The sequence below is a fragment of the Orbicella franksi genome, chromosome 10 (genome assembly GCF_964199315.1).
Source record: "Orbicella franksi chromosome 10, jaOrbFran1.1, whole genome shotgun sequence".
Classification (NCBI taxonomy): domain Eukaryota; kingdom Metazoa; phylum Cnidaria; class Anthozoa; order Scleractinia; family Merulinidae; genus Orbicella; species Orbicella franksi.
The window spans coordinates 23,448,648-23,462,478 of NC_138154.1; the positions used below are offsets into that span (position 1 = coordinate 23,448,648).

General features: G+C 38.2%; 1 protein-coding gene across 1 annotated transcript in view; it reads right to left on the bottom strand.

Annotated features, from left to right (window-relative positions):
• Window positions 1-936: 936 nt before the first annotated feature.
• Window positions 937-13,831, bottom strand: part of LOC145499446 (uncharacterized) — a 13,321-nt gene continuing 426 nt past the window's right edge. Inside the window, exons 1-5 of the mRNA XM_081478959.1 lie at window positions 13,505-13,831; window positions 11,706-11,840; window positions 7,365-7,448; window positions 5,445-5,513; window positions 937-3,391 (exon numbers count right to left, since the gene is read on the bottom strand). The exon at window positions 13,505-13,831 is cut by the window's right edge and continues 426 nt beyond it. Coding sequence (XP_081335085.1) covers window positions 2,997-3,391; window positions 5,445-5,513; window positions 7,365-7,448; window positions 11,706-11,840; window positions 13,505-13,831 — 1,010 coding nt within the window. The 3' untranslated portion in view covers window positions 937-2,996. The remainder of the gene's footprint in view (window positions 3,392-5,444; window positions 5,514-7,364; window positions 7,449-11,705; window positions 11,841-13,504) is intronic.

Here is a 13,831-nt window from a genome sequence, read left to right on the forward strand (position 1 = left end):
AGCCCGGAGGGGGGGGGGGGTACTCCCTTACATGGGCTATATAGGAATGTGCTGCCCCAAAGGGTAGGGTTTTTCAGTCGTTTTGCTCACAAATAGGGTATCGATTTTGGCCATTTTGGTTTTAAATAGGGTATGGTTTTAGCACTCTAGTCTTGAATTGGGTACGTTCCTTAGAAGAAGCTACTTTTTCATCACTATCAATCAGAACGTCAACAAAAGCCCTTCATAACTTAAACTTAGGGCAAATGCGCCAGCCGCAATGGTCATAAAGAGGGTATCGAATTTTTGGCCAGGTCATAAATAGGGTAGGAAAAATCGCAGATTTTGGTCATAAATAGGGTAAGGGTTTTGGACCGCACACCCCCACCCAACTTTTCTGGGAGTACCCCCCAGGACATACAGTATCCTACTACTGAAGCAAAACAGTGTTATTAACCAGGATGACATCACAAGTCAACTCATTCCATTCTCCTTTAATATTCCTTAGTCTTGGACATGGAAAAATCCAATTTTACGAGCTTTGAAAACTCATAGAAAATTGACAAAATGGCTACAGCGATAATTTTCCGTAGTGCTGAACAGGAAAACGAGATCTATATAAACGAAAAAGAACTAAGCAGTTACAGTCTGACCACAGACGTCTGTCTGGATGTCTGTAATGTGGTTGGCTGATTATCAAATTTTGCTCCCAGCGTTTCACGTGAAGTAAGTTACCTGTTTTCTTTTGATGGGGCTGGTCAAGTCGTGGATCAAATTTTGGCAAGATGTAGTACGGCAAAGCAAAAAAAACATGCAGTTCGGCGCGAGCAGAAGACAGACTTACATGTGGCCAGGAAAGATGAGGAAAGGAGCGACGTAAAGTGAGAGAGAGGGACACAGGAAGGCTTGGACAGAGGAATTCAGCGGGGTGGGGAGGGGAAGAAAAATGTGAAGGAATTGAAAACTGAACAAGTTATTAGTTTATTAATATTTCTGTACTCATTCCTTTTAAAAAGAGATGTTTTGACAGAAAAATAAAAATAAAAATGCAAAAAATCGTTGTCAAAATATCTTATCCTACACTTGTTTAATTTATTTAGCTTTGTTTAGACACCAGAGGTGTGAAGCAGAAACATAGACAGCATTTTTAATGTACACAATTTATATTTTGATCTACACTGTTCAGGGTTGCCACCCACCGGAGCAAAAGAATCCCTGACTTTTCCCTGACTTTTCACTCAGACTGTAAAGTCATTTTCACTGTCCCTGCATGATGACTATTCTCGCCGTGAATCAACAAAAATAAGGATGGCTCAGATAATGTTTAAAACAAAATTGCCTTGTGTACACAAAAACACCTAATAAAATAATTTGCGGCAACCTTAAGATAAAATTCCCTGACTTTTCATTGACTTTGAACAGGGATTTAGAAACTCCCTGACCTGATACAAAACTCCCTGACGTTTCCCTGACCTTGAATGAAATCTAATTTTTCTGACTTTTCCCTGACCGTGGCAACCCTGTTGTTAATGCTATTCATGAATTTAAAACAGACATGAGAGAATGATTGGGGGTGGGGTGGTCTTTAACAAAGCTGAATTTTTGCATTTTCTATTAATTAATGTGATGTCAAGATTCCTGGAAAATATACACACTTCATGTAGTAATCACAATCAGTAGAGGGATTTATCGTGAGTTATGGGCCACAAAGAAATGCCAATCACAAATTCACAAAGATTTGCCTGCTCTCACCTCAAAAATAACCACCCCTAAAACCTACGTAGTTTACATTAGTGATATAATCATATAAACATAAATAATGACATAAGAAGGACATTATATCATTAAGTTTGCAGTGTGAACATCCTGACATGATGACATAAAAGCAACATAACAGCATCAACATACAACGCAATGACATAAAAGAAAAATAATTGATCTTTTCCTTATAATGCCAAACAAAAAACAAAAAAATATATATTTTTTTGTACTCACTCTGTTAGAAATTAAATGAACAAAAATAAGTTTAAAATAAAAAGAGTACATGTCCATGTCCACATTACCAACAAACGCAATAATGCTGTTATGTCATTATGCCGCTATGTTATGTCGCTAGTGTGAACCAGGCCTTACTACCCTCAATAAGCCCTACGTCATCTCTGAGCCATAATACGTATCATTATGAAATATCTTTGTTCACACTGGAATTGAACAGTTAGACCTCAGCAAAGATCGAATTATTACAAAGTCTGTAAGATACATAGAACCAAGTTTGTACAGTACTATCTGGAATGAACAAAATTCCAGCTTAAGCAAATATTGAGCACCCACTTTTTGTCTTTCAGATGTGTGTCAGCCGCATTGTCAACAGACACAACCAGAAGCCCATCACCCAGAGCCTCCATACGTACTATAACCTAGGGTCAACCCTTTACCGTGTCATTCTGTTTTTTACAATTAGCAGAGGTATCTCTTAGTTTCCCACGAAATATTTTGTTTCTCCAAATAAAAAAAAAGCAATTGAAAATAGTCGCCAAAGGGGATCCGCATCCCAGTCTTCGATGTGCAAAGAATGGTCTTAGCTCGGGTATCGTGTGAAAACTCCCACAAGAGCTGTTTCTAACAATAGAAAGATACGGGAAAGCGTTGGCTCAAAACTGACAGGGTTAGTATAGTAGATGGAGGCTCCGGGTAATGGGCTCCTGACGCAACAGACTTTTTTGATTTGCCACCAAAGTCATCCTCCTAACAGAGATAACTTCCATTATCTGGCTTGGTTGTTCAAAGCTGGGTTTATATAACCCAAGGTTAGTGCGAAATTTGAATTCAGATGTGAAAGCTTAAAATGCAAATTAAGTTTAATTTTTTTGTCCTCAATTTGATGATTGTTGCTCTAAAAAGAATAGAGAAAATCAACGGAGAAAAAAACCTAGATTAAAATGTAACTGCAGGTTAACGCTAATCAGCCTTCAAAAAACTGGGCACTGAGTTTTCAAACATTCAAGTAACTCTTTGTCTTACCGAAGAGAGAAGCCACAATTTGAACAATGACATTCCAGCTTTTTCTCAACCCAAGCTGTCATTTCTTTAGCAACGTCTCGTCGGCCCACCTCCTTACTCAATAGCATATCTCTTAGATACCCCAGAGATGGCCGGCAATCTTTCAGCAACCGTTCAGTAGGGCTTGATGCGGTTTCCAAATACCAAATATACTTCATGTCTTTTCTAAATACCCCTGCTAAGGAACGATAGTCACCTCCAAATTCTCTCTTGGGGTCCAGATTAATCTTGAGAACAGCGGTTAACAAATCTTGAAATTCATTTACGCTCTGCACTTCTCGATTCCAGATGCATTGGAATTCTTCGGATGGCCTTTCTTTGGACCATTTCTTTTCTTCAGCCTGAGCAGTTTCTGCATAAAGAAAAAAAGGTTAAAGGATTGTTGATTGTTTCTTTGCTGCGCGCATGAGACTCAAAGGTGAGTCTGCTCGCATGCTAACCCCAGTTTTATAAACCCATTGACACCCATTTTCACCCATGCCCATTTTCAGCCTGGATATGAGCCAAATTAGCTCCAGAATACTCAAAAAGACATTTGTAACACGAGAGCATGCCTTTCTTCCACTAGAATTTTTGGTTGGGCATGTGCAGAAATCAACATTTCAAGATTGGACGAGCAAGTGACCTACGTCTAAGGCTTTTCATTTTTTAAAAATTTTTTACGCCTTTCCTTTTTCTCCTTTCCTTATTTTTTTGGCTGCAGTGGTTAACCTTCTACTGGGCTTGCTTTTAGTTTATGAATTCCCAAGAAAGCATCATCGTGACAGGCAATTCTGATCTTGCCACAGAGTAGCCAAGTGTAGTCGAGGGAAATTTTGCTACGAGATTTTCACTCAAATTCGTGCATATTTCAGGGTCATTTGATCCAGTCACTCTGATCAGGGTGTCATTGGAAAGATCTTTTCCTCCTGCAGAACTTGAAAATACGTGATGCTACATTTGGTGAAAAGTGATGAGGTCAGAAGTGGAACAAAGGCCAACATTCGTCACGGCTGGTTACAACCGGCACATGCCTCAATGGGTTAATGAGATCCCCTTTACGGAGAACACAATCTAGAAACTCAAACTTAAAGATACAATGATAAATCAAATAAATGTTGCAACTGAAATTGACTGCAAAACAGATCAACAGAGATGGTAATCCTTTAGCAATATTCTATGCTATTATAAAAGAGTAACTTTTCCAGGTGCAATTAGAATCGATATTTTGAAACCAATCCCAAGAGACAGAAATGAAAAAGATGTGGTGCATACATGTACGTTGGTGATATAAACAGAAGAAGCTTATTGGAAATATGTTGTTAATAACCTCCAATATGGCAGCGATCGTGTCACTTGAAAGCCAGAAATAGTCAATGCTGCTTATTTTGTTGCCACTTCTTTTCATGGGACTTAATTTTCACGACTTTTGTCTTAATAAAATTGCAAATTCAAATATGAAATGTAATCTCTTGCCACACGCCATATGCTAAGTTTGCTTGCAAAAGTATTCCTATTTCTCCAGAAATGGAAAATTCCCATTGAGCTAAAAGGCAATTTACATGTCACCACTGTGTCATTTAGGATCCACCATACCCACAGCATGTGATTTGAAGTGGTTGTCTTCACTTCACATAGAGCCGCTTTGCATAATGTGACTTTAATGTTATACCATCGATCTTCACATGAAATCGTCATGAAAACAAGCACATTTCTACAGTGGAATCTTCTGATTTCGAGCACTAATACCCTAGTCATGTTATTTAATCATGAAACGTTTTCCAAACTCTACGTGATTATTTCATGATCTGTTCTGCAAGCAGTAAATGCAAGATCGCACAGGAGGTCTATTACTTTTTGTCTTCCGTAAGAGCAAGTTCAGCTTCTTTCTGGCAAATTGATTTTCCATCAAAATAAGGCGCTTTCCCAAACCGATAGAAAAAAACAGCTAGTTAATAGCCTACAGAAGTCAGATGGTTCTGATTCCCCCTCTCATTTGCATTTTTGCAGAGTTAAAACAATTCCCAGCACATGCTGTGACACTGTATAGCTGTTCTTTTGAATTTGGATCCTTTCAGATGATGCTTGATTTGATATTTTAGGGAGCAAGGGTGAAGGTGATATTGACTAGGTGATGACTTAAGGGAGGGGACTAAAAAGCACCCTAAGTCCACAGACCTTTATTTTTTACTTTGGGCCAGTTTCGAGGGTGCTCTCTCACTCTGAAAAATAACTCATAGCAAATAAATATCTAGACCCTTGGGATTCTCCCAAGCTAAGTACTTACAGATTGAAATTGGATGCATGTAACTGAAGCAGAATTTTGATTTTGATGAAGTAAGTACCAAGCAAGTCCTAAGTTTTAACCAAGCTTAAGGTCATGAGACCTTTTGTTTTTTCCCAGTCAGTCTTTTCATAGTTTTTACCTTGTATTGATGTCTCTGACAGTATTTTGGACAGAGTTGCAGTAGATGCTCTTGTAGGAATCTCACTCGCTGTGAAACAAGGTGATTTCTCAATAATTACGAACTTACATGTACATGTTAACTACAGTGTACAGTACGATAAAGAATAATTATGTTACTGTACTACACATATCACCACAGGTGGCCCAAGCCCAAGTATTGTGTGAAAGTCTGTTTTTTGTTTTTGCTTTTCTTGTTGTTGTCTGTTTGTTTACTTTGCTGATTTGAGGCAATTCTAGCTATAATCGTAACAAAATTTTGATTATGATTAGTTCCCTGCACGCCATTTGTTACATATTTGGCACAATCATGTGGGTGTCCAATTACAGATATCCAGTTTAAACTTTTTGTAATTGCATACCTGTAATAGGATATCCACGTGATTAGCACATCAATTATGCACACTCTAATGGCCTCCTTCTTAATGTTTCCCGATCATGTATACTTAAGGCAGCTGTCGGCCGACACTAGGTCGATACTATCGGTCGATATGGCGACTGAGTGTCGGTCGATGAATCCGCTGATATGTTGACCGTGAGTCGGCCGAGTGTCAGTTGGTAGACCGTTGGTCGACACTATCAGTCAACAGTTGGTCGGTATGTCCGTCAACACTCAGCCGACATCTCGACCATTACATTGCGATCAACAGTCGGTCGCATGCTGGTTGACTGTTGGTAATGAAAGTCACGATGAAAGTAACGACCCCCCGAAAGTAACGATCCCTGAAAATAACGAGCCCCAGAGGCTGCTTATTCGGAGGCAGGGCTCGTTATGTTGGTACTCCTCTATTTATCGCCATTTTAGACCTTAGCCCTTTTGCACTATTTAACAGTGTGACGAGAAAAAAAAAAAACGTAAGCTGAAAAAAAAAACAGTCTTTGACATGGACGAATGTTGCTGGCATGAAATAGACAACAGCCACTGAAAGATCCTTTCAAAGGGCTAGAGAGCTTAGGCTAGGGCTCGAGGTGAGGGTTATCAGCTGAAACCGAAGGCTGAGGTTGATAACCCTTACCAAGATCTTGATTATTCTGGATATCACAAAAACTGAATCTAACAACGGTTTTACTATACATTGAATGAAAAAAAAAATGGAAGTCGTGTTTTTACTTCTTCACTGACGACAAGAAACACAAAGCGTACGAACTTGACACGATTACCATTAGAAATCATGAACCGCGGTCATACGTGACATGATTACACGTGACCTTGAATGCCCTTGTCAAGATTATTGTATAATCTGCAGCTAGATGACGTCACAGGCACTGATTTTGAAAATCAGTAAAGAGATAGTGAGTTCAATGTATAATGACTGCCTTACATGTAATTGTACTCCACTTGGTCCAATTACTATTAAAAATTGCCTCAACTTAGCAAATTAAGTAAACAAGCAACACAGAATACATTCCGAAAATAAGTTAACTAATACGTCTTCCCATGCAAACTCTTACATTTTCACTGTGACCACTCTCTTGCAAGAAGATCATTGCTTATGTACTGTAATCAAACTGAGTGATCTGTAACATTTGCAGTTCATATTATTTACATGTAGTAAAGTATATTATATTTTTTCTATCTACTCATAATCAGCTTGTTTAGTTTTCTTACTATTCTGAGTTATGTAGTTTTTTCCTAATCAAGTTAATAGTTTTGATAATGTTTTATCTTTTTGGAAATCTGGCAAATTAAAAACAATGGTTGGTTGTTGTGTTTTGAATTACATGTAGCCTAAAAAAAGCAATAAACGAAGAACCCAAACAATGGCCTTGCACCTAAAAGCAATTGAGGTACAGATAATAGAGAATGAATAAAAAAAGGAAATCTCAAGTGGTGCCAATCAACATAGAAACTGCGTGACTCTATGCATGTCATGTACTGTACCTTGTGGTGTGTCATTTTCTTCAGGGCGTCGTCTAGCTGCTGATAAAGAGGCGTCTCCGGGAACATCATTTGCAAACCTAGATTCTGCTCAAGCAAAGGATACTAGTTCAGTTAATATGTACGTAATTCGTTTGGTAAAATTACTCGAGTATACAGTACTGTAGGGGAATCCTTGATTACAATAATATTATTTGTTTCATTAACATAAGCAATTCAGTTTCTGATCAAGCTGCAAAAAACTCAATTCCGAATATTGCAAGGGCATACATGTCGCATCTGCTGCAAAGAATTTGAGCCCGATGTATTGAATACTTTTTGTGTGACGCGTGTTTAAAAACTCAAAATTTTACAAAGAAAGTATGAGCTCATTGGTGCTTTTGCCAACCAGATAATTTGCACTTTTTTTTGAAAAGCATTTTGTTCACAAGTGACTATTACACCCACGGAACTGAAAATTTCACCATGCAAAGAGTTTCACTAAGCTTAGCTCTTTAACTGTTTGGAGTCAATTCACATCCAACATGCCTTCTCTACGCAAATCTTTGAAATTTCACATCTCAAAAAAAATTAACCAGGGCTAAGATTAATCTCTTAAATGCTAATTTTTTTTCTCTGTAGCTTAAACGTGCCTGAGATTTGACTTTAAAAATTTCACAGTAACACATATAACATGGCTCCAAAGCAATGCATGACCAGCAGTTGCTTAGATTGATTGCTCAAGTAAGCAATATTAAAGTAATAGGAAGTAATATTACTTCCTCCAAGAAAAGTGAAACTGAGCCAAAAAAAACAATCAGATATGGTGCATGGCTTCAGGATGCAAGAGAAAATCAGTTTTTCAGCTTGCCCTTTGGACAAGCTACAAGTACAACATACTAGACAAACAGTCATTTTCACAGGACTGAAAAAAAATCCCACTAGCACACATTAAAAGTTTGAATTTACTCAAATTTCACTTCCAAAACTTCAATTTCTGGATGGGAAATAATCCATTAGCCTAACTGCAAAATCCACTAGCTCCAGAGCTGGGCTATTAGATAGGACTTCCTTTGTTCGCTACAGTATAACCTTTCTGTTCAGCTACGCTGGTCATTGTTTTACGTGTAAATTTACATACATATTTTGAAGATGATTTCCAGTCCATACGGCGCAGTCTCAGCACCCTAATGTTCATAAACAAATTTATAAGTTTCAATCAATGAAATGCAAATCAATGTTATTCATCACAAACCACATACATGTACCTTATCTCTGAGGCCTTTCAAATTATTTTTCCAACAGCCTCATTGATTTTTACAGCTAAGAAGTTGTTTCATTAAGTGTTATGAGGAAGAATGAAGCATAGAGCTTTTACCACTTTGCATCCATAATGGCAGTTGTTTTGAAACTTTAAAATTTACTTCATGTAAGTAATTGCAAAATGTTTACATTTTGTGATGTCTAACATGAAACAAAACAAAAAATGCAAACAAACTCTCCAGAGTGTGCAGTATGGTCTGGAAATCATCTTTAATTTGGCACCTCAGTTCACAAATATTACTCAAGTGTGCAAAAAGATTGATAGACACCAGTTTACTTGGAGAATAGAAAAAGCCATACTTATAAGACAGAAATCTGTGAGTGTGTAGACATCACATAGACTACTTTGTTTGTGTATTTCATTTTTGACCAAATTTTTGTTGGTAACAGCCTGGATGAGGTGATAGGTACAGTGCTGATGAGTTGTATGATACCAAAATGTACATTATGTAGTTCCAGAAAATATCCATACCCCCCCTCCATGGAAGAATTTTTCCTACGATCCCCCTCCCCTCTGAATTTTCCAAAATCGGCTCACAAAATGGACCCCCCCTAACCTCCGAAAATTCCATTTTTGTTGCACACCCCCTGGAGATATTATCATTCCTTGTGGAAACCAAAAATAAGCAACTTCTTTTAGTGCAAGATACCGAATTTTGATCCTTACCTTTTTTTCCGAAAAGTTTGGTGGATACTGTGACCAACACATCACCAGAAGGTACGTTGACTACCCCAAGGATGAACATCGCAGAATTTGCGATATGAAAATTATAGATTTAATAGTACATACTGTCAATTCCGCTTCATAATTTTGATAAAACAGCAGTTACTAAAAACGTTCATTTCCAAGACCATTGAGAGAGAAATGCTGAAAAAGAAAAGGCTTTCCACTGCACCAGTTTAAAGCACAACAATACAATCAAAACAACATAACTTTCAGTGCATGTTTTGTATCAAATTTCGGCAGATCAAATCGTTGTAAGTATATATCTGAAAGATTCAATTTTATTTGGAAGCTGGAAAATGAGAACTTTCCTGGCCTTTAACAAATATCTTACTGTTTTTAACGTTTCCAATGAGTTAAGTTTTCTTAGCCATTCTTTTGCCTCCCAGCTGCGCTGTTATTTGGGTTGTCATGTTGCAGTGCCAAATATTTTTCTTAGGCCCAGTTCAGACGCCAAACTTTTCATGAGCCGAACTTAATTCAAATTTGGACTGACCCAAATTATCAAAAGTATGCCTGTTGACTCAGACGTCGAGCTTAATTCACCGAACTTAATTCAGTTTGAACCAAAACACATCGAAACATCAGAGGTTTTCAGGCAAGGTGTATGCATTAGGTTCGCCACATGAAAAGTTTGACGTCTGAATCAAAGCCGTTTCAAAGCTGAAATTCCCGCCTGAACTAGGCAGGAAGAACGGCTGAGCCGTTCCAAATTCAAATAGCTGTCTTTAACTGATTCAGACGCCAAACTTTTCATGTACTTAATCCAACGTACTAGGTTCAGCTCATGAAAAGTTCGGCATCTGAACTGGGCCTTAGGCCCAATTTAAATGTCGCATTTTACATGTGCCGAATCAAATACTAATTCTAGTTGACTTGAATTAATAATTTTGGTTGATTTGATTTAAACGTCGCATTTTTTGTCGCATAAAATTGCTGAGCGCTAGCGACGTGTTCATTCCCAGCTGACTCCGCTACAAGTTTCCCACCAAAGCGGCTGACAATGATAAGGAGCACATTTTGCGTTAAGATCATTCATACCTTCCAAACACCATTCTAGCAAACAAAATGGGGCAATTTATAATGCAGATGGAAGTGCATTACCTCTTAAACTCTGATTTTCGTTTCACTCTCCTGGTCAAATTCAAGTTCATAGACTTCATTCTCCATCTTCTACATAACTTTGCTGAAAGGAAGTAAGAACCACCTCACACACTATTATCCTCAAGAGTTGCCATATTGCTTTCCTACTCTGCATGTCATGTAGCACAGAGCGGTATTTGCTCAAAGGCCCAAACTTAAGCGTTTTTAAAATTGGTTTTGCATAACTACATTACACGATCGGAGTGAAGCAAGAACCACACATACTGGCATTCTCAACAGCCTTCCTTCTATGTGATACTACTCCTGCTGCAACCGTCGCGAAAAATTCCCTTCAGCTTGCTGTGCGCATGTCATGCAGCACAAAACTATGGAGTTATGGGTAAAATATAATTTAACATAATTTATGAATTAGATTCAGCACATGTAAAATGCGTTGTCTAAATCAACTGTCGAACTTCAGTCGTATATTTGACTGCATCAGTCAAATATTCAACTGAACTCACATTTCATTGAAATATGTCGCATTTAATTGATTTAAACATCGCATTTTACATGCACTTAATTCAGCAATTAGATTCGGTGCATGTAAATTGCGACATTTAAACTGGGCCTAACGCAACCCTTTGCTCTTGATCTTGTTCTACAAGTTGCATGAGCGACGAGAAAAATAATTCTTCAATTTGCCGACAGCTTAAAAATGCGACAAAATCTTCCAGCTGAAACGATACAGATAGTAGTGACAGAAGTACCTGGTCAAGTGCGACAGACATATTTTCAATCAGTCACGATTAACTCGTCTACTTTACACCACATGCGCTTCGGTCACCAGCCGCTACTCGGGAAAATGATGGGACTCTAGTGGCGACAAAATATCGAGCCTAACCAGCACAAGAATTTTCATTTTGTGATTTAAATCAGCAAGATTTATTTTTTTGCATTTGCAACTCGAGTAGCAAAATGCAAACAACGAAACTTTGCGTACAACTGTATGAAAATTGAGACCGGTCTGGAAAAAACAAATCATTGAGACAACCCCCCTCCCCCCTCCAGAAATTCCTGGGTCTTTGAGCCCCCCCACCCCCCAGAATTTCCAATCCCTTCCGTCGGGGGGGTATGGATATTTTCTGGAACTACACATTACAAGAAATAAAGGCAACTATCAATCAGGCAGAGATATCATCCAAACATCTAAAATGAACTTGTTTCTTGTCTACCTGGTGAAGGATTATTTCCTTCTGCATTGCATTGTTCCCACACTGGTGGAGAGGTTGATGGTGTAGATTCACGTCGAATAGCAGGTGAGTCTGTAACATCAAATGCAGGTTCATCTGTCTGTCCAACTCTAAGATCTGTTTTAAGTTGAATCACATATTATTATTATTATTACTACCACCACTACTACTACTACTATTATTATTATTATTATTATTATTATGATTTTTACTATTATTATTATATAAATTTTAACAATGTGACCAAGATCAATTCATCACCAATTAATGCTGCTGTCTATGCCAGATAATCTGGGAGTCACCCAGTCTCCTGTACAGGTCAATGAATCTCCAAGATAAGAAGGAAAGTTTCAGACTAGGTTTACATTAGGGGAGATATTTCCAGTTTCCTAAATGTTTCCAGATTCATCAATTTTAGAGTATTCAGATTCCTGGGCATTTATACTGAAAAGATAGTCCAATTCCTAACAGTTAACACACGACAACAACTCCGGGCCTGGAAAATTCATGATGGAATGGTTAATAAGCTATTTGTTGCCTTGAAAATGAGAAACAAAATGCCACCAAAAAGGCGGCTAGGGGTAGGTTGAGACAATCTGAAGTTTTCTTTCCACTTGCTGACCACACTATTGTTGCCCATCATGATGTCCCACCAGGCATTTGATCTGGTTTTAAACAAAAAAGTCAAGGTTTTGGATTGAGCCATCATCATCGTCTCCGATAAAGTGTGGAGGATGTCAACATTGCAAAGGCAGATAATTTTGGTTTCTGAGGAATATGGCATTACCCATTATTATAAAAGTGATTCCTGGACCTGTAACAGAATGAGGCAGCCAGCAAGCTCCATCAATAGTCATCAGTGACTATTTTGATTCTACCACAAACTCACAAGATTCACGAGAGCTCTAGTCATCTACATGACAACTCCCTGGAGTCAAAAGTTTTCAGATTCAAAGTTCCCACTTTAGATTCCAGATTCAAAATTGCCGGAGACATGACCAAACCGGGGACTTCATTATTTTGCATTCATCCACTTGTGTGTAAAAGGCAAAATCAATCTAGTACTAAAACATTCCGGATTTATCATGAATCTGGAAAAATTTCCTCTACTAGTGTAAACCTAGTCTTACATGTAAAGTACATATTTTCATGCTTATTTTGGATGATATGGGACATTTTGGCCACCTATTTCTAGTAACTGTCAAGAACAATATCTCACGAGTGAGCTGTGCTCACTCGTGAGATATTGTTCTTGCCACGAGAACATAAAATTCATATCTTCGAGCTAACATGTAATGTTCTTTTTATTTTATAGGCATCCTAATGACGACGTTTTAGACGATTTTCCAAAGATTTTTGACCACTTTCCGAAGATGTCCGAATATTCTCCAAAACACGAATGTTGCCGAACATTTCCCGAAAATTTCCAAAGAATACCGAAGATTGCCGAAGATTGCCGAAGATTGCCGAAGATTGCCGAATACTTTCGGGGAAGACCTAAAGATATTTCAATGATACACCAACGAGTTTAAGTACAATTTAAGAGACAAACTTGATATCAGTGAATTCATCAATATTTCACTAGTGAGGATATGGAAAATACGCCACTCGAGTCCCGGATGTGGTTTCGTATGAATTTTACGAGTGGTGTATTTTCCAGTAAAACACTCGAGTCTATATAAAAATCCCCATCCCATGCAATATGGCACAAGTCTAAATGCCCCGCAGCTGTCTAGAGTATCATGATTAAAATGCACATAAGCTTACATGTTCATCCTTACCTTCGATATCAAGGGAGCTTTCATTGAAGAACATCAAATAGAGGTCTCCATCTGAACTACAATCCACGACACCTATTACGGAACGATCTTCATCTTGAGCTGAAACGACTGGGGATCCCCTACAAGCACTTGTGACAAGGTCCCCCTTTGGATCCACTTTCGTCAATTCGTGCGTTTTCTGTTCTTCATTGAATTCCCAAGTCAACGTTTTGAAGGAGTTTCCAAAGAACGTATATGACAGACACTTGGACTGAATTGGTCTCTCCCTTGTTTCACGCAGCTTGTTTCTGTTCACCAATTTCAAGGAGTATTTCGGGGTCGTCTGAA